Genomic DNA, 21,498 nt, shown 5'->3' on the forward strand with positions numbered 1-21,498 from the left:
TCTTCACTGCTGAGCTCTCTCCAGCCTGCAGTAGTAGTTTATGGGTTTCCTGTTTAAGGCGCATTTTGTTAAGCTTACCCCTGAAATGTCTTGGTTTTTTTTTTTTTTTTTTTTTTGGATGATATTATGAATGCAATTGGTCTTTAAATTTTCATTATTCAACTGTTGCTTTATAAAGTTGATTGAGTGTATTTATTAACTTCTGATCTTGTTCTATTAAGTGTAGTAGCTTATAAATTCTTCAGGGTTTTTTTAGTATACAAACTTGTCATCCCTGAGTAAAGTAGTTTACTTCTCTTTTAATCTGAATGCAAGTTTTTACTATAAATTTTCATTAACAACATTAACAATGGTATTTTAAGCATTAACTATGAGGGTGGTTGTAGGTTTTTAATAAAATGCCTTTTATCGAGTTGAAGAAATTCTCTTCTATTTTAACTTTGATAACCTTATCATGATCATGAATGGGCAAGGAATTTTGTTACTTTTTCTGAATCTTTTGAAATGGTCACAAGTTCTAATGAGTGTTAAATTTAAATTCCTGGAACAAGTTCGTTTTGACTGATATTATTCTATTTTATGTGTAAATACTACATTCAAGATATTTGATCTGTAATTTTATTGTAGTATCATTGTTTGGTTTTAATATTGGAAATACTGCCTCAAAAAGATTTAAGAAGATTTTTACTTCTATTTTGGGTGTGTGTAATAATATATATCATATTATATTATATTATATTATATTATATACACATACATATATATTTTTTTCTGGTTCAGTGGACTTTTTTATCATTAAAACCTATTAAATTTACAATTTTTGTTCCAGGAAGTTTTAAATTATGAATTCAATTTTTTAACATTTATAAGCCTACTTCGATTTTGTTTCTCATCTAGGTTTTTTTGGAGTTGTTCAATTTAAAGTGACTGTAAAATTCCTTTGTATCACTTTAATATCTGTTGGGTTTGTCATGATGTTTCTTCTTTCACTGATATTAGCAGCTTATGTTAATTACTTTTGTCTTTATTTCTTGGTTTAGCCAGATAATTATCAGCTTAATTAATCTTTTCAAATAACTAGCTTTTGTTTATATTTTCTACATTATTTTCTTCACTTACTTTGCTATTGTTGTTGTTGTTGTTGTTGTTGTTGTTATTTACTTTTTTTCTAGGCAGGACTTCTCTGTGTAGCTCAGAACTCTCTCTGTAGACCAGGCTGGCCTTGAACTCAGAGATCCACCTGCCTCTGCTTCCCAAGTGCTGGGATTAAAGGCATATGCCACCACCACCAGGCTAATTTTTGTTCTTATTATTTCTTTTGACTTACTTTGATTTTAATTTACTCTTTTTTTTTCTAAGTTCTTAAAGTAGAAGCTGGTGTGACTGATTTTAGTCTCTTGAAAATAAAGCATCCCAAACTGTATATTTCTCTAGCCATAGTTTTTACCTTGTAGTCTTCATAGCATGTGGAAATTTGGCCTTTCATGTTTTGTAACTAACAAATATCTTGAGATTTCACATATACCTTTATGCTATAGATTTCACAGTTAATCTTATCTAGGTCAGAAAGCTGATATTGCGTTATTTCAGTTACTCACTGGCACTAGTTGTATTATCTCAGACATGGCTATCTCAGTGATTGTTCTAGTACATTTGAAAAGAATGTGTATTCTGCTATTTAGCAGTAGAGTTTTCTGTAAAAGTCTGTCTTGTCAAATTTGTTAACATTGTTTTGTTTTATTTTCAGATCTTGATAGCCCTAATAGTTTTTGTTTTACTTTTTTGCTACTGAGAGAAGAGTACTGAAATCTTTAACTAGCAATGCTGTCAGGATTTGTCTCATGTATCTTAGTTGTTATCGTAGGTACATATTCTTTTAGGATTGTTACAGCTTTATGATGAAATTGCCTTTTATAATCATTTAATCATTAAATACAACATTTTATGTTTGGTAGACTTTCTTGTCTGGTGTCATAGACCTACTTGTGTTTTCTTGTGGTTAATATTTAGATGTTGTATCTTTTGGTTTTTTTCTTTCAATTATATGTCTCTGTATTTCAAATCTGTTTTGTTGGCATTAGATCTTGCTATTTTCCTTAATTTGAGAATATAACTCACCTCTCCCAGGTACTTTAGTTTGCATCCTCTCTGGTCTCATGCATGGTAGATTACTATTTTGGTAGGAAGCTATGATTCTGGCCTACATCTGGCTTTTTCTGGGGTATATAGAGTACACTTAATGTTGCTACCGATTGCTGCTTTTTATTTGTCCCACTCGCTAATGGTTTCTTTTTCTTATCTTACTTTCTTTTGGATTAATTTTTAAACTTCTGTTTATGATAGCTATTAGCTTATTAGTTACACCTCCAGAGACTTTAATACTTTTTTAACTTACACCTCAAGTCAACTGTTATTTCACACATAATGACTCAGTGTAAAATTTCATTTCCCTTCTTTACAGCATTACCATTTATTTTACTTCTTCATTTACTGTAAATGCTACAACATAATACGTTTTAAGGAAAAGATTTTTTAAAATATGCTTGTTTTGTTGTTTCATTAAAGGAAAAGATTTTTAAAAATATGCTTGTTTTGATGTTTCGTTAGGACTGAGTAATGAGCTACAAGGCATGGCCTTCCAGGATCTTCCCTTGAGTGTTCAGTGTGTCCTTCTCCAGGCATTGAGGAAACCCAGATCCCCAGCTCCCTTTAAATTCTTTGAACCCTTTTGAGTTTTTCCCTGAGTGCACATCTTAGTATTCAGAAACAATTGAGGGGTTCCCTCTGCAAGCCCATTTTTTTTTTCACCCCTGGCAATCCTTCAAAGATCTGTGCTACCCCCTGGAACTAGGTAGGATCTCTTTTTCTCCTCAGTTCAGCAAGAGCTCCATATCCTGCCTGGCTTCTCTCTTCTTTTACTTTGGTCTAGAAAGTGCCATTTGGCGAAAGCTGGGATACTGTGGAGTTATGAGAAGATGGGTGGGTAGGCACACACCTTGAATTCTAGTGCTTGGGACCAGGAGCAGGCAGATCTCTTTAAGTTTGAAGCCAGCCTGGTCAATAAAGCAAGTTCTAGAACAGCTGAAGTACACAGAGAAACCTTGTCTCGAAAAATCAAAAAATAAATAAGTAAGTAGGTAAATAGATAAATAAAATAAAAGTTGGGAGATCATAGAGTTTACTTCATTGAAAGTTCAGAGATTGTAGTTTATTTCATTGGTTTGAGATTCCATGTTTCAAATACTACTGTTCCTTGCTTTGTGTAATCTAACATTTGAAAACAGTATCTATCTATACCCCCCACATATACACACTTCTCTAGGTTTTTTTAAAAATACAATGAATGAACAAATCTGTTGTTATTTATTCCTGCACTTTATTCTTTTAATGATTTCTTTTCTATTGAAATAGTGTCTCCCTTGGCAAATCAGGATGGCCTCGAACTCATGGGTATACCTGCATGCAGCACTATCTTCTTTTAAGGCTTAAATCTAGACATTTAAAAAAAAATGTTCTCATATACTTTTTTGTTGAAAAAAATTGTTGTCACAATCCAGGTTTTGCTGAGGGTGTACTGAAATAAAATTTGATGTATTTTCTGTCTTACAGCTTATAAAGTATAAAGTAGTTAAATCTAGAGTAAGGTATCTTGACCTTTTGAGGCTGACTAATTCTTAAAGAGTGGACTATCTTGTGCATGAAGGCATTTAGCATGCCCATGGCCTTTACCCACTAGATGTCAGTAGAACCCCTTCCTCAATTGTGACAACCAGAAATGACTCCAGATGTCAAATGCTTTTAGGACCATGTTCTGCTGTGAAAAATACAGGCTGCCTAACCCACACAGCCTGCTTCAAGGATATGTAAACATCTGCTTAAAAAAATTAGCAATACTACAGATAAGAATATAATTATTCAGTCTGGTACCATAGACATTTTAAGGAGAATGTATAAAGTTTGTAAATTCATGCTGTGTAGGATGAATGATTCATGGGTAACATAAAGTGAGTACAGGTTACCATTTAAAAGGGAAATGGAAGAAGCAATCACAACAGAACATAGTAGAAACACGGCTAATTGTTTTGTTTTGTTTTTCATGACATGGTTTCTCTGTGCACTCCTGGCTGTCCTAGAGCTCGCTCTGTAGACCACGTTGGCTTTGAACTCACAGAGATCTGCCTGCCTCTGCTTCCTGCCTCTCATGTGCTGGGATTAAAGATGTGTGTGGCTGCCACCCACCCCCACCCCCACTTTCGGCTGGTTCTTTCTTTTTAGTTGTAGGTAGTTTCCAGAAATGTTTTTCTGCAGCTTGTTGAACAATTTGAGATGTTGGATTTCTACAATAGATCCAAAATGACTTTTACTTTTGAGGGGAAGGCTTTATAATTTTATTATAAACCAGTAATTTTAGGTACAAAGATTATTTACTTCAGTATTGTGCTTTTCATAGTTAAATTTATTTGTGCCATATAAACTTACTTTAAAATATAAATCAGGAGATATTTGAGTTCTTTTAATTTAAAAATGAACTTATTTTTGTGAATATTTGCAAATACCATCCTTTGTATGAAGAATGGTAGCTACTATGTTTTTAGACAATCGAAGGATTGAGATTGTAAGACCAAAACTTCCCATAAACAGCCCTCCTTAGACTTTAAGCATCTCCTATTCATTGATCTGTTCTGTTCAGATTCTGTGGACAGGAGTTGGCTGTTTGGATATGGGTAGGAGGGTTAGAGTCAGATCTGTTAGGAGCCACTCGGAGCAGATGGAGCCAAACACTTTCTTCTCTTGACACGTTCCTTCCTGACCTTCAGAATCCTTTCTTCTCCTGTTTGTGTCCTGCAGTTTCGAGTAGCCAGTGGTTTCATGGGTTGTTCATGGTGTATTCTTCTCTTGCTGTGGTGTTAAAGGGAATCTCTCTCTCTCTTTTTTAAAGATTTATTTATTTTATGTATATGAGTACACTGCAGCTGTCTTCAGACACACCGGAAGAGGGCACCAGACCCCATTACAGATGTTTGTGAGCCACCATGTGGTTGCTGGGAATTGAACTCAGGACCTCTAGGAAGAGCAGTCAGTGCTCTTAACCGCTGAGCCATCTCTCCAGCCCTAAGGAATGTTTTTTACATGCCTTCAATATTATTGCTTTCAATTTTGATATAGTTATATTTAAAGCATTATTGAGTACATTTTAAACAATTAAATCTGTAGAAAAAAATGTGGAGCTAAGTAAGCAAGGAGCCTCTGTTCTCAACTTACCTTTGTTCAGAGGCCAATTGGCTTCACTTTCTCCAGAACTCTGTTTACATTGAGGTATTCCTCTACTCCCCCTAGCAGTAAGTAGTCCTTCTGCTGTAGCCTTTTATCTCTAAGTCCTTCTCATTTTTTCATGATCTGTGTCTTTCCTCACCTTCCTCTCCATAGTGGTCTTTCTCCTTATACTTCTCTTTGTCTCTCTCCCAGCTCTTCATGCCCCTTTCTCTCTACCAATTACTTGTTCTTACTGTTCACTGACATAATCAGATCCATTTTCATCAGAACACAATCGTTTTTGTTGGTTGGGTGGGGGTGATCAGTGGTGGGTGAGAGCTCAGTGAGATAGGCTCTCGTTTAGCCTAAGTGGCCTGGAACTCACTGGGTAGCAGACACTGGCTTTGGAATCTTGATCCATCTGTCTCCATCTCCTAAATTGTAGGTTTATAGAAATGTGCCTCCAACTTCAACTCACAGTTTTCCTTATTAAGTGTAATGGCAGATACGTAAAGAGAGAATTGATACATATTTTTAAATAGACTTACAGAGCAGCTAAGAACCAGGTGGAGCAGATGGAGCCACTTGTTACCATTTCCCCCAGATATGTGCTTTTAACTGTAATCCTACTCTTGGACCCTTTATTCTTTATTACATTTTTTTTCCCAATGCAATTGAAAGGTAGTTTGGTTTTTGAGGTTCCTGAATTTTTGGAGCACAAATTTGGTATTTTGTGTTGGAGGGTAGAGAAGGGGTACATTTGTGTGAATCTTAAAAAAAGTCTACTCTAGAGCTAAAGTAACCAAGCAATTCCATATTTATCCTTTCAGGTTACACTAAAGGGGCTGTTTTTGTGATAATTAGAGGATTTAAGTGTCTAGTTTTCAGAATCGTCTCCTGACTCAATGCCTCACTTGTTGGCCCTATTTATGTCTTATTTTCTGGTCTCCTTGGGTCCCATTCTCTTCTTTCTTCTTTCTTTGTTTCTCCCTTGGTGTTTGCTGCAGTAAATCTACACCCACGTTTCCTTCCCACCTCCCCTCACACTACCCTGGATCCTTTTCCTCCCATTTTTTCTGTCTCTGTACTGTTCCCACAGGCATACTTCCCATGTTTTCTCTATCTAAGCTTTCTGTGTGTTGAATTCAAGAGCCCTTGTATTTTGAGGGCCCTACTGCTTTTTTAATCGTCCCTTCATATCCTTTCTTCCTGAGTTGAGTTTGAGAAAGGCAGTTGACCAAACACGGGTCTTCGTGGAAAATTCTGCCATTTATACGGGGCTGAATGGTTGTCTTGTTTTGGTGTAGTTCATTCTTTTGGAAAGGTGTTGGGCTCGGCCTTGTTGCATGTTACCTGAGTGGAGCCTTCGTCTTCTGCTCTTATAACTCCTGGGGTTTGGCGACAGAAGGTGAAAGTGGTCCAGGAAATACAGATTCTTCATTCAAGAACTCCTGTTTGCCAAATCCAGTTCTCAGGTGACTTTTCCTAAGTAGTGACTTTTCCTAACACTGTCTTCTGTGTGGAGACCCTGTCAACCCAGCAGCTGCCTACAGACTACCACACCCTGAACAACTCTGCCTTCTCTGTGCTGCTGTCCCGCCCCTGCAAGTTTGAGCCAATACGATGAGCTCCAGGGGGCGGGCTGGGGCGGGACAGGGGTGGGCCAGGGCGGAGCACCTTTGCTGCAGCTGCCTCACAGCAGTGCTGGCTTGGCCCGGCATGGGGGATGGAGGCAACAAGTTTGAGCCCTAGGCGGCACCAGCCGCCCGTCCCGGGCTGTGGGTGTTCATCTGGAGTCGGCACGGGGGATACAGGATGGAGCCCCACGGTGAGTGAGGGTGGTGGTGCTCGTTCCCACCGAGGCTGTTGAGTTGGGGTTCCCCTGAGTTGCTTTCGAATCTGGGTCCGAATATGTGACTAGATATCGGTGCTCATAGTCCTTGCTGAGCTTGGGACCGGACGGACTGTGAGTACCGACCTGCAGGGGTGAGCAGATGGTATTTCCAAGTAGTTAGCTCATACTTACCTACCGTGTATTGAAACTTCACACTTTGTAACTCCTTTAATTCTCAGGACAGGTCCATGACCCTTGAACTCATTTCTCACACAGGAAAGCTGAGGTTAAAAATCTGCCCAAAGTAGTAATTGACAGTATGAAGGCTTAAACCTAGGCGCCCTTGCCTCAGAATCCGCGCTCTTGTTCTTGAGCAGTGTGCTCCCGCCAACCCCGCCTGCAACTCTCACTCCAGGTAGGGTGCTCAGCCCTAAGGTATTTTAGGAGCTCCAGCCTGCGTATTGTTGTCTTCTATGTTTTGTGTTTAGAAGATATTTTTGTTTGAGCACTTCTCAGTGTCATGGTGTGTTCTCATTCTGTTTTGAATATGTTTGGAGGTTTGATGTTTAATTTTTAAACATTTATGGATTGGATACATGTGCTCAAGAATGAGAATTTTGAAGGTAGAATTCTAGTGGCTGATGATAGTCTCTCCTTATCAGTTTTTCACCTTTGAGAGATAACTCACCAAACACCTTTTTGGAGACTGGATTGTTACCTGTTAAGGCTTCTGTGACTATCTCTTGCCAGTTGTATCCTTTGTCTGACACTATCAATGTTGGTTGTCCTTTTTTGTTTCTCCTTTCCTCTGAATGTATGAAGTCAGGCATAGGGAACGTGCACTTTGGCATTGGGTGGTTTTGGCTGCTCAGAGGAGAGCCCTCCTTGCCAGGAATGCTAGACATTCTGGAGGCGTGGGATGGGAGGCAGGGCAGCTTTTTCTCTCCCTCCTTTTTATTTTTATTTTTTTCATTTTTTTAGTTATCATGCTGGGTTCAGACTGCACAGGAATGAAATGTGTGTTGTATATCTTACTTTAGAAATTGTTAAGGGTAAAGCTGTTCCTGCCATGTTCCCGTTCTGTTTTTGTAGAGTGTTTTTTAAAAGTGTAATTAAAGACCTTTACACTTGATTCCTGTGTGTTTTTTTTTCCAGTGTCTTTTAATAGATTCTCACAAACTCAGAAATTATGCTGAAATAACAGATTTCGAAATTATGCAATTTTGAAATATAAGTAGTAAGAACTAAAGTGCAGATATTTTGGGCAGTTTTGCGTTCCAGTTAGCTCTCTGCTTCTGTCTTATACATTATGGAATGTGAGAGGGGACCTTTGATTGACACAAACTGCTGAAGTCTTGTAAAAAAAAAATCACCATTTGGGAGTTTAGGAAATCTGTCTGAACATTTTTTTTTCCCCTACTGTTTGTTAGACCGAGGGCCCCTTGCCAGGCAGCAAGCACTTTTCCACTGAGCTTTGAGCCCTCATTTGTAAAGCACATATGAGTTAGAGCTTAGAGTTGTCTTTGTATATTCATTTTCTACTTTCTATTAAATTCCTTAAGACATAGATAATACAATTTTTAATATTTATGGCTTAGAGTTGGAAAAGATGAGAATTAGTTTCACAAATATTTCACTCAACAGTCTGTTTACACAGTTCAAACTTCACTTGGAAGCAGATTCTAGGTTTCCATGAAATCAGTTAAGCTTCTGGAACTGTTTCCAGTCCTATATTTCTTGTTTACAACCCACAGACTTAGGAAGCCACAGCTTGTTTATTATTTAAATATGCTTAAAAACAATTTCCCACAATAAAGTGCCTAGTAATAATAGCTCACAATTACTGAGTCTTCAAGCCAGGCACTATGCTAAGTGCTTTCCATGCATCACTATCTAATTTAATTAAATTACCAGTTTCAATCTGTTATTAACTATACTTTATATCACCACTAAGCAGAGAATACTTATTTTGGCGCATGGGAAAGTAATGTACAGGACCTTGCAAAGTGCATATTGTCCAGACTTTCTCATTGTCATAGTTCAATTAGAAAGTGTGATTTTAATTTTAAACATCTTTTCAATTATAATGTTGCTCCTTTAAAAGTTTTAAATGTGAGAAAAATTGTAAAAATGTTCTAAAAATAAGTACATTTAGCATAATGCCTATTTCATACCTTTTCCCTCTGTGTTCATTGGTATGTTAAAAGGATTTCTAAGTCTTGTCTAAAAATCAGAAATATTTTTGAAACAGGGTTTACAACTTCGAATTGCTTATTTGACGCAAATTATTCAGTTTTTTTACTCGTGAGTTGATTTTAAACTTAATCTTTTAATTTTTGAGATCATCTTTATCAGTGACTATAACTGTGTCTAGTTTACTAAATTTAAAGGTGCCGTAAACAACAGAAAGGCTTTATTATGTAAACTGCAAAAGTGATAGGGTTTGATAGGCTAATTAATAACCTCGGTGATACATAAAAGATCTGCCCAAACAAGGTACTTGAGTATTTTATTTATTTTTGTTAGTTGAAGGGGATACTTTAATATTAATGACCAAAAGTTGTCCTGTTCTTTTTGGAGATTATAAGGGATAATTTGAGGTTGTAAGTTAGTTTAAATATAAAAAGTATATTCTTAAATAATTTGAAATCAACAAAAGACATTGCCTAAATGAATCTCTTAAACTATTAAATGGTAAGAAGCGGGGTTGGGGATTTAGCTCAGTGGTAGAGCGCTTGCCTAGGAAGCGCAAGGCCCTGGGTTCGGTCCCCAGCTCCGAAAAAAAAGAACCAAAAAAAAAAAAAAAAAAAAAAAGGTAAGATGCCTCCATGTCTACATAGCCTAAGTGATCATAGAATACAACTCCAGGCTCTGCTGCACACGCCCTTAATCCCAGTGCCGAGGCAGAGGCAGGCAGAGTTTGAGGCCAGCCTCGTCTACAGAGTTGAGTTCTAGGACAGCCAGGGTTATACAGAGTAACCCTGTCTTCAAAAAACAAAACAAGATAAAAGAAATATAATTTTGATTTTCATTATTTCATATGCTTATTTTTGAGAATATTGTAGAGATAGATATTTAAGCAATTTTTCTACAAAATATTGCATCCTAGAGTTATTTTTATGTTTTTATAAAAGTTGTCGGAGTAAACTTACAAGTCCATTCATTATTAACCTTGCTAAGTCATTCATTTTGCAGATAGTTTCTTTTTTTTTATTTTTTTTAAATATTTTTTTATTAATTTTTACTTATATGAGTAGAGTATAGCTGTTTTGAGATGCACCAGAAGAGGACACCAGATCCCATTACAGATGGTTGTGAGCCACCATGTGGTTGCTGGGATTTGAACTCAGGACCTCTGGAAAGAGCAGTCAGTGCTCTTAACCGCTGAGCCATCTCTCCAGCTCCGCAGGTAGTTTCAAGTAGGCTGTCCTTTACATGCTTACTGTGATATAAGCAAAAACTAAGGTCAGCAAGTGGTCATGGTCTTGTTGTCAAGATCTGGACAGGGATTCATAGTTTAAGACTCTATATTTGAACTATAGTAAATACAAAGTGAAAATTTTAGATACTACAGGAGGACTATTGGAGATTCTGCTCTGGTTTGATGGTGGTGGTGATAAAGGGATGCCAGTGGCACAGGAAGATCTCTAGATCTCTCTCCCCCTCCCTCCCTCCCTCCCTTCCTCCCTCTCTCTCTCTTTCTGTCTGCTTCCTCTCCTCCCCTCCCCTCTCCCTCTCCTCCCCTCTCCCCTCCCCTCCTCTCTCCTTTTCTTTTCTTTTCTTTTCTTTTTTTCCTTTCTCTTTTCTTTTCTTTTCTTTTCTTTTCTTTTCTTTTCTTTTCTTTTCTAGACCGGTTTCTCTGCATACCCCTGGCTGACTTAGAACTTGCTCTGTAGACCCAGCCGGGCTAGAACTCAGAGAACCACCTGCCTTTGCCTCCTGAGTGTTAGGATTAAAGGTATGCACCCCACCAGAAAGATTTCTTTAAGAGGGTGATTTTGAGCTGACAGAGTAAGTAAATCAAGGAGGAAGGAGTGTTCAAACATGTGAACCCTCATGTAGTAGCCAGGACCGTCAGCAAAGCCATCCTTTTCAAGGGGTAGAACCATATGCAAAGCCAGTTCAGTGAGCTGCCACTAGCATTTTAAGAGATGAACTAGGTGCTAGAGAGATAGCTCAGGGCTAAGAACACGCGCTGCTCTTGTAGAACTAAGTTTGGTTTCTAATATTCGTGCCAGGTAGCTTAGCACTGCCTATTACTCCTGCTCCATGGGGATCCAGGCAGCTTCTCTGGCCTCCTGGGGCATCTGCACTCATAGGTATATACATACACATAGACACACACATAACTGAAAGTAAATAATACTAATATAAAACAAAATGAGCTAGAATAAGAAAATATGTAAGTATATCACAGGTCCTTAGGTTATGTGTTTTATGAAACCCAAATGCATCTGTACCTGCACTATACACAAAAATGACATACTCAATGTGTATATTAGTCATGGTGTATAATTACTTTGTGCTGTAGGTTGCAGTAAGAGAAAAGAAAGAAAAGGAAAAAAAGAAAGAGGAAAAGTCTGAAAATGAAAAGGGTGTGTGTGATGAAATGTGAGTCCAGATTTCTTTGTAGAGGCAGCTGGGATGCCACCACCATTTTGAACTTCATGAACCTTCCATTTACCTCTGTCCTTTGGGAAAGTATTGAGTGAAAAAGGAACACTAGGAGCATATGTTTTAGAGTTCATGACACATAAATGGTAGTAACTAAATCCTTAAGAAATTAATGTAGTAGCTGAACAGAAAGTGGTGGTAGTTCATTAGTATGGTAGCAGTAAAGTAAGAATGATATAGTAGAGAATTGTAGTTGGGAACCAAAAATCTTTATGCCATGTGTGGTATGAATAAAGTGTCTCTTACATACAACAAAGTTATTATTACAAGAAGCTTTCTGTTATAGATTTCATGGAGGTCCTTGGTTCTGTCATTGTGAAAGTACCCAAATACTCATAGCCTATTTGGGAAATGTTTAATGATGTTCGTGCTAATTCTCCACCACCCCCACTCCCTTCTTTTGGTTTATCTAGTCAGGGTTTCTCTGTGTAACTCTGGCTGTTATGGAATTCACTCTGTAAACCAGGCTGGCCTCAAACTTAGAGATCCACCTGCCTCTGCCTCCAAAGTGCTGGGATTAAAGGCGTGCGCCACCACTGCCCTAATATTGTTTGTTTTTTAATAAGACAAAGTCTTTCTACATAGTCAAGGCTATCCTGGGATTTAACATGTGATCCAGGCTGGCCTTAAACTCACAGAGATATTCTGCTTCTGTTTGAGGAGTGATAGGATTAAAGGCATATGTCACCACTGCTTGGTCCTCCTCTGTTGTTTCTTTTCTGATTTCAAGAGATACAACCAAAATAAGGACTTTCAGTTTTAGAACAATTAAAGGTAAAAAGACAAAACAATTGAATTCCAGTAGATCAGAATTAGATGTCTTAACAGAAAACCCTTTTTATTTTGTGATCTCTTTTAATCTTCATGTAAGCCTGTAAATTAGTTATATAGATTACACATTGGAGAATAATAGAGCTGAGATAAAAATACAAGTTTTTCTTATGCCAAGTATTGTCCTTTTACTATATCATCCTGAAATTACAAAGTATTGCTCTTATAATCAAATTATTTATTTGTCCAGTCAAGGTATGTGAGATTACTAGACATTCTTAAGAGATTCTTTCAACAAAGAAATATTCTGGACAGGTTTGGATAAGCTAGACATGTGTGCATGTATGTGCATTCTCAGGAAATTACTCTTAATTTGGACTGATGTGCTGAATGGACACTTGTGTATCATTGCCTCATCTAACTCTGACAGTAATCTCTGCTGTAGGTGTGGTCAGTGTGTGTCCCTTGAATGAGCATATCACAGTGAAGAGATGGATTAACACTTAAGTAAGTGGTAGAGGAAGGTTTTGAAGATACTTCTCTCAATGTAGTTCATCTATAGTTTTGAAGACAATTCTGCGAAGGAAAAATATGACTGTCTACTAAGTGATGGAACTGTCTTTACAGTAAAAAGGTTTTTGTCGAAAGAATTAAAGTAGTTATGAGCACAAATTTTAGCATTAAGGTTTGAGCTTTAGCTTTCAGTTGGGAAGATGGAGGCATTTCAGCATGAAATGAAAAGAGCAGTAGGAGCTTGCACATCCCAGGGTTTGCTTGTCATAAAGTTGTAGAACTGCAGACACTTGGTGGCAGCTGCTGTCATTAGTAGCTCAAGGTTTCCTTATCTAAAATTAGAATGCTGAAGTGGGCTGGGGGCTGTTTGTGAAACCGAGTATGATATTTCTTGGCTGATATGCTATTTTCCCCTCTCTTTTGTTTCTTGTCCCCTTAAGGATTTCAGTTTTTCTGACTGTTAAATGAGAGGATGATTGCTCACAAACAGAAAAAGGCAAAGAAAAAACGTGTTTGGGCATCAGGCCAACTCTCTGCCGCTATTACAACTTCTGAAATGGGGCTCAAGTCCGTAAGTTCCAACTCCATTTTTGATCCGGAATACATCAAGGAGCTGGTGAATGATATCAGGAAGTTCTCCCATGTGTTACTATATTTGAAAGAAGCTATTCTTTCAGGTTTGTCACCTTTTCTCAGTTCTTACTGGTAGTTTGTAAAACTTAAGCGCCTAATTATGGATCAATGTGTGTCCCGTGACAAGAACAAGCCATTCTTCACTACTTAGTTTATGACTTTCCCCCAATGTTAAATGCTTACAATGTAAGAGTATTTGTAATCAGATGACAGTACAATATGTAATAAAAGCCTTAAGTGTGAGAGAACAAGGGCACAAAAGAAAAACTAGTTTTGTATTTTGAGCAGAGTTGAGTATATTTTACATTGGTTTACTTGAGAACACTGACATCTAAACACTCCTGGTACAGATCTGTGAGAAGCAGACATTTTGTAACATTTGTAACATTTGTAATTTACCTTGCTGACACTTTAGTCTAAAATTTGCTTTTCATATTCTTGCCAAAATTTAATCCAAAATGCACACCTCTGACATGGTTAGAGAGACTAAGTATTTCAACTATTAGTGTTACTTTCATGTCCACGTTTGATGGCAGTGACAATTAGTGGTTCAAAGACCTCCTCCTATTTAGTCATAAATGCCAGTTCACAGTGACATCTCTAGACATAGAGAGAAGATCTCTGGTGTTTCTATGAGGTCTCTCGGCCTTCGTAGACATTTATCAGATTTAAATAAATATGTTTGAGCATTTCCTAATACCACATCTTATGTTTATACTAATTTTTTCTAACCTAATTATAATTTTCAAATTGAAATTCCCAGAATAATTGCATTGAAATGGAAGGTTCAAAATTTCAGTAAAATTTTCATTGTATTTTTGTTTTTTTGAGATTGTGTGACTATTAAAGAAGTTACTCATAGTCCTGTTTGTTTTAATCGCTCCACCTGGAAGTCTAGCCATGGATGGTTGAATGGCAGTAAATCTAGAAAGACACTAAAAACACATAATACATCTCAACAAAATGACAAACCTGCCCTTTATTCAAAGAAGTATGGCTTCATAATAAAGCCCTGTTTTTAACTGGGTTACTTTTAAGTTGTTATTTTTGTTCTTTTTGATGTATAGTCCATTACTGGTTGAATTTTAAAGGCTATTTAAAATAATATTTTTAGGTAATAAAGTATTTACCTCAGCCTATAGTAGAGTATAGTATAATTTAATGTTTTCATTTAAGTTTTAGTTAATATAAATAAGAATAGTATTAGAATTTCTATTGCTTTTTGGGGGGAATTTATATGCTTTCAAGTCTTAGAGAGTTATCCTTTTACAGATTTAAAATATTTTAGAACAAGTTGTATTACCATTTATCTTAAAAAATTTATGAGCTTTAATATGTAAGTAGATAATGCAGAGACTAAGAAGATTCTCACTGGTCCTCAGTGAGAAAAGAGAGAGGTACTTATAACATACAGAGGAGAAATAAAAGGTTCATGTAGTCCAGTGGTAGTGGCACACTTCTTTAGTTCCAGCATTCAAGAGGCAGAGGTAAGCAGATCTCTGAATTCAAGGCCAGCCAGGGCTACAGAGAAATCCTGTCTCAAAAGAAATAAAACCAAAAATAAACAAAAATGTGTTTGCCTTACAAATATGAAAGTTAGAGTTGGATGCTCAGAACCTATGTAGAAGCCAGGCAGACTCTGGGAGGCAACGAGTAATTCCTTCTGTGAAGACCAGGCATCAGGGACAAGTTGGCAGACTGGACAACCCTGGTAAGCTGTGTTCAGTAAGATACCCTCAAAGTGGAAAGAGTTCAAAGAAGATAGCTAAGTTCAACTTAAGGCCTCCACACACAGCATACATGTGCATGTGTGCACCCACAAAAAGGAGCATGCAAGAAGAGGCTTCAGAGTATCCTCTTTCCCCAAGACTGATGTTTTGTGAGTTTTATGACATATTCTGCATTGAAGTTTCCTAAGTAGAACTATGAAACTAATTTTAGTAGTTGAAGAACTAGTGATTATCAAAGACCTCTGTATTTCTAACAGATAGAAAATAGTCTTATTTTATGTATTCTCTTTCCTCCCCCTACACACACACACACACTGGTGCAGGTGTTGTAGCTGGCTCTTGATTTACAAATAAATGAACTCCTTAAAGAGAGAGATCTGAGGCCTGAATCCATACTCTGCCTCGGGTAAGTGATAGTTTGGTGAGTCTTCTCCAGTGCTCATTGCCAAGGTGAGGTCCCCTGTAGTTTTACACAAGTAGTAGGTGTGAAACTTTAAGTTTGAGATTTCTATCTAGTATCATTAAGGAACATTATGAATAATTATAGGGATAAATTGTGTATCTTACATTAAGGGGCTAAAGATACTCACTTTAATTTATATGTTTAATCGTGGATTAGAATATATGTAATGTAAGGTTTTTGGTTGCCCCCAGCAGGAATAATCTATTCTGCTTTCCAAATAACAGATTAAATAAAAGACTTACTTTGTTTGTGTAAGTTGTTTTGCCAGTGTGTATACTGCATATATCAAGTGCTCACAGAGGCCAGAAAGGGGTATAGGATGCTCCTAGATCTGGAATAACAGTTTTGATGGAGGCGCTGGGAACCAAGCCCAAGTCCTCTGCAGAGTAGCAAATACTACTAACTGCCAAGCCATCTCCAGCATTTCCTGAAGGAATTTTAAAGTAACGCCTTTATAACATACCTCTGGAATCTGAGGATTTAAAACCTTTTAGTGATATAGAAGGAACACAGCACAAAATTTCTAGGTTTTTTGCTACGTCATGTTTGAAAGTATAGAATGACATTATAAAATATATCTGATGGAAAAACAGGTTGTGAGTTATGATTATTCTTGTAACTTTCCTCTTATTTATATAACACAATTTTAAATGGATTTTAATCAGAGCTTACCATTACTTTGTTCTAGTTCTTGTTTTGTTGTGTTGTGCTGTTTTGTTTGAAAGTCTTACTGTGGTGCTCAGTGTCTCCTTTCTGGGCCTCTGCGTACTAGAGATGACAAGTATCCAGACTCCCCTTTCACTTTTCTCCCCTCTCCCCTACCTTTACCTTTCTGGTTTTTGTTTTTTTTTAATAGCCAAAGATAAAAGATACAAGTTTATTATGTAAATCACATATTGCAGACTATCTGTCATTAATCTGTAACTTCTTTAACCACATGGCAGTTTATCATAGAGATTCAGAACCTAGTTATGGGTCTAGGACTTGGGGGGCTGAGGCAGGAGGATGGCAAATTCAAGGTTATTATGTAACAAGAGTCTATCTCATAAAACAGCTGCAGACTGCCAAGCTAGCATACGCAGCAGCCCTCATTCCGCTTCTTGCTGGTTATCTGTAATCCTGAACCAAGGAGGTGTTAGCACGCCCATCACTGGGTTTTCGTTTATCAAATGAGTTCTTACATATAAAACTCCATAAGTGCTTTAAATCAGCTGTTACTAGTTTTAGAGTTCCAGGTAGCTAGTTTAAAAAAAAAAAAAGTTGTATCTCAGGCTTCACAGTTGTCCTGTGAATTCAGAAGTCATCCTAGCAAAAGTAGAGGTTTGCTGCTTCTAAGTTCTGTTGCTTTTTCCTTTGTTGTTTTGGTCAAGCTGAGTTAACAAAACCATTTTTTAAATTGGTCAGTTTTTCTTTTTTTTTAATCAAGGAAAACACGGTGATTTTTTCATGTATTCACTCAAGCATTTCCACAAAGTGTTTGCAGTTTAAACACTGAGGTATTGTGTGAATGGCTGAGAAACAAGAAGTAGAGCTGGCTAATCTGTTCTCACTTGATAAGTTGAATGTAGCAGAAAGTGAACAGCACTGATGGGTGAAACAATACAGTAAAATGCAGTGTGTCACACTGATGGGGAAACACCCAAACATTAGCATATTATATTGCTGTTGTAGAAAACTAAACTTCTTATATTTCCATCTGTAGTAAAATCAAAGACAGGCATTACATTTATAGTGTGGCCTAGTTTAAAGTTGCTTTGTATTTAGTTGTAGTACTAAGATAGTACACGTAAGTTGACAGATGCAGAAATATTTTAATGCAATGTACTCTTATTTGATTTCCAAGTTATTTACTAATATTGATTTTACAATAGAATGAAATTCAATCTTTACTATTTTTTTATTAACCAAGGTATTGTGGGACCAGGCTATAAGTATTTGTTACTAAATCTCTGTGAAGTGTATCTCTTCAAAGACATTTTGTATGAATGGCTTATAAATTTACTTGTAAGGCTCTTGTTTCTAAGACAAAGGCAGTTTCATGTTTATTACTTGATATTTACAGCAACCTTATGAGGAAGGAAAAGGAAATGTTCTTATCAATTCTCTTACACTGAGGATGAACACAGGTTCCAAAAGTCCAGCATGCCATTTCAAAGAAGTGGCAACCTGGGCTGGTTTTCCTAGTCTGAGTCTTCTCAGGTTTCTACCACATGTAGACGTCTTAGCTTCTTGCTTCCCCTAATTGTGCCACTGTTGTTCTGTTTGATTTTACTTAGTTTGGTTTTTTTGAAGGGGAGATAGTTGGTGTAGCTTAAAGGAACCATTTTAACTGCTGGAAGTTTTGAAAAGTTGCCATTTGTGTGGTGGGATAGGAGAGCATTTCTCCATGGAAATCATTGGAGGGAGCTGTACTGTAAGGGAAAGAACATTTGGTGTAATAAGACTTTCTTTGAACAATTCCTGAACAGACAGTTGGATGCCTGCTAATTGTGAAGTTTCTGGTGAAGTTAATCATTAGGCAATGCTAATGTCCTATTATGAATCTTTGTGATTAGTCTTCCCTGTAGATTTTTGTTGCTATGTAGACTCTTTCAGAAGTGTATATTAAATCATAGGGAACTGGAAGTAGTTAGAGTACAATTTGAGGTCTTATGAACTGTATCTTAAGTAACTTAGTTACTACCTTTCAGTTTGTTGATTGGGAACAACTTCAGTATCTATCTGTAAGGGCTTCTTGTGTAGTAATAAAGGAAGTTGAAGTTGGTAAACCATCTATGCTGCTAGTTGCTGAATGTTCTACAGTATTTAAACAAAAGAAAGCAAAACAAAACCCTCAGCAGGGTCTGTCCTGCAGCTATGTATAGTAAGCTTTTACTCACACTGGCCATCGTCAGCCCCGGCCGGCCGGGGCTTGTGCTCTGTGCTGCTGCAGCACAGGATAACAGGAGGAGTGCATGGTAAGGAGAAGTTGCTCACTGCATCCATCACCTCACAAACTGCAGAGCAGAGGAAAAGGTCTGCAGTCTCACGCTTGTCTTCCATGGCACTCGCTCAGTGTCTGCTAGGCCTCTCCTCCTAAAGCAGTAGCTATCAACCTTCCTAACACTGCTGTCCTTTAGTACAGGTCCTCATACTGTGGTGACCCCCAACCACAAAATTATTTACTACTTCATAACTGTAATGTTGCTACTATTGTGGTTTGTAATGTAAATATGTGTTTTCTTTTCTTTTCTTTTTTTTTTTTTTTTTTTTTTTGGAGCTGGGGACTGAACCCAGGGCCTTGCGCTTGTTAGGCAAGCGCTCTACCACTGAGCTAAACCCCCAACCCCAATATCTGTGTTTTCTGATGGTCTTAGGTGAGCCCTGTGACGGGATCATTAGGCTCCCAAAGGGGCCATGACCAACAGCTTAAGAGCTGCTATCCTAAGTCTCTGTCCTCTCCTAGTGGTGCTGTCCTGGGATCCCCTTTAACAGAGAGTTCTCTCATCCTCACATTTCTTTCTTGATAGGGCTGTGAGTAAGGGAATAGTTAATGAGATGGGAGAATATTTTTGTTTCTTTATCCTGAAGATAGTTTTTCTTTATGGTTACTATCTTTCATTGTTTGTAAAAAAAAGTATTGATATAATTATGAAACAACTGTCTACAATTTTTGTTATTTTAAAGCTATGTCACTAAACATGATATAGAGCATGAATTCTGGGATTGTATTCTGGGTTCAGATTTTGTCTCCACAGTGTAATAAACCTAATAAATTTGGTATGTTTCTGTATTATCATCTGTATAGTGGTTTAAAAAACAAACAACTATCTAATAAGATTGTGGAACATGAAATTAGAACTCTGTAGACCAGGCTGACCTCAGACTCAGTGATCTACCCTCTCTACCCTCCCCCCCACCCCCGCCTCCTGAGTGCTGGGGTTAAAGGCCTGTGCCACCACACCCAGCTAGCACCCTCTTTTTTTACAATAAAAAACATTTTGACTCAAATGATGTTACGTGGTCACAAAGTTATAGAGGTTAGAGGCAGTCTGATCCGCATTCTAACCAGAAGTGGACACTGCTGAGAATCAGCTGCTGTAACTTGCTGGAGCAGGTAGAAGTCTGGGTTCTTCACTATTCAGCCAATTGTTCATCCTTAACAACTAATTGACATTTTGTAAAAAGCAAAAAAATTCACTGAAAGATTTGGGTGTCTTATAAGTAAATTTAACCAAAATTTTAAAATGTAGATCCAATAATGTTCCTTATACATATACATGTGGGTTATTGGTTTCTAATAACAAATAAGAAATGCAGAGAATCAATTCTAATGTGGAAACTTAACTTTTTTAGGAATTTTGAGTTTGTTACCATGTATATTAAGAGACATGAGATGGGACTGGCCCTGTTTAGTTGCCTTGGGAAGTCTGAAGAGCATGTTTAGACTGGGAGGAATGAAAAAGTCATGTTAAATTGGCCACATTGTGATAGCCTTGAAATCCTGTGCTGCTGCTGCTGATAGTGATGATGATGATGATGGGGATGGTGATGATGATGATTTGAGATTATGCATTAATTTCATGGAAATTATCTGGAGGACAACTTTGGGGGGTCAGTTCTTCCCTTTTATCTTTACAGAGATTCCAGAGATTGAGTTAAGTTGCTAGGTTCTCAGAGCAAACACCTTTACCCACTAATCCACCCCACTAGTCTGGTTGTAGGTTTTAATTTTTGTTTTATTTTGCTTGTTTTTGGTTTTTGGTTTTTTGTTGTTTGTTTTTTGGATTTTTCAAGACAGGGTTTTTCTCTGTGGTTGTCCTGGACCAGGCTGGCCTTGAACTAGAGATCTGCCTGCCTCTGCCACCCAATGCTGGGATTAAAGGTGTTCCTCGATACCACCTGACTTCGTCCTTGTAGCTGGCGCTGGCGGGAGGTTTGCTGCTTAGCTGAGGCTGATTTTGAACCCCACTTAATTTCTGGCTCCACCTCCCATGTACGTGAATTACAGACTTGCCACCACCATGTGGGTCCTGAAATCCTCAGTGAATTAAGTGACAGTTTTCTGAAAGTGCTAAAAAAAAAAAAAAAGAAAGAAAGAAAGAAAGAAAGAAAGAAAGAAAGAAAGAAAGAAAGAAATGGTTTGTAATTGTAGTAAAAACAGAACTGAACATGTGCAGGACAGAGCATGGGACCAGTGCTTTCTACTCAAAGCATCTTCATGCCTTTGTAGCTTAGATTTCTAGAATTTTGCACTGGAAATCCATTTTTAATTTTTCTTGTTTTTCTTTTAAAGACTGTTTTAAAGAAGTCATTCATATCCGTCTGGATGAACTTCTTCATGTTTTAAAGTCTGTAATGAGTAAGCATCAGAACCTCAATTCTGTAGACCTTCAGAACGCTGCAGAAACGCTCGCTTCGAAAGTGAAAGGTAAGGGAGGGTTATCAGGGGGGTCAGGCGCTGTATGGGGGGGGGGCGCTGAGGGTGAGAAGGGCCCAGTGACGCTGACTGCAGTCACCTCCTCAGAGTTTGTAGGATTTATTTGAAAAAGAATTTTGTATATTTTGATAAATATTCCCACCAAATCACACATAAAGATTTCTTCTCTTAAAAATAAAAACTGTTAGGGATGGCCCAGTAGTTAGGA

The 21,498-nt window shown here is 37.5% G+C and overlaps 1 protein-coding gene across 7 annotated transcripts in view; it reads left to right on the forward strand.

Annotated features, from left to right (window-relative positions):
- Arhgap29 (Rho GTPase activating protein 29) overlaps nt 1–21,498 on the forward strand; it is a 72,085-nt gene that overhangs the window by 16,515 nt on the left and 34,072 nt on the right. For 3 of the 7 annotated variants that reach the window (XM_039102436.2, XM_006233240.5, XM_039102437.2), the window contains 2 exons: nt 13,486–13,722; nt 21,147–21,281. In XM_039102436.2, coding sequence (XP_038958364.1) covers nt 13,518–13,722; nt 21,147–21,281 — 340 coding nt within the window. In that variant the 5' untranslated portion in view covers nt 13,486–13,517. 7 annotated transcript variants of the gene reach the window in all.

Source organism: Rattus norvegicus, chromosome 2, assembly GCF_036323735.1.
Source record: "Rattus norvegicus strain BN/NHsdMcwi chromosome 2, GRCr8, whole genome shotgun sequence".
Classification (NCBI taxonomy): domain Eukaryota; kingdom Metazoa; phylum Chordata; class Mammalia; order Rodentia; family Muridae; genus Rattus; species Rattus norvegicus.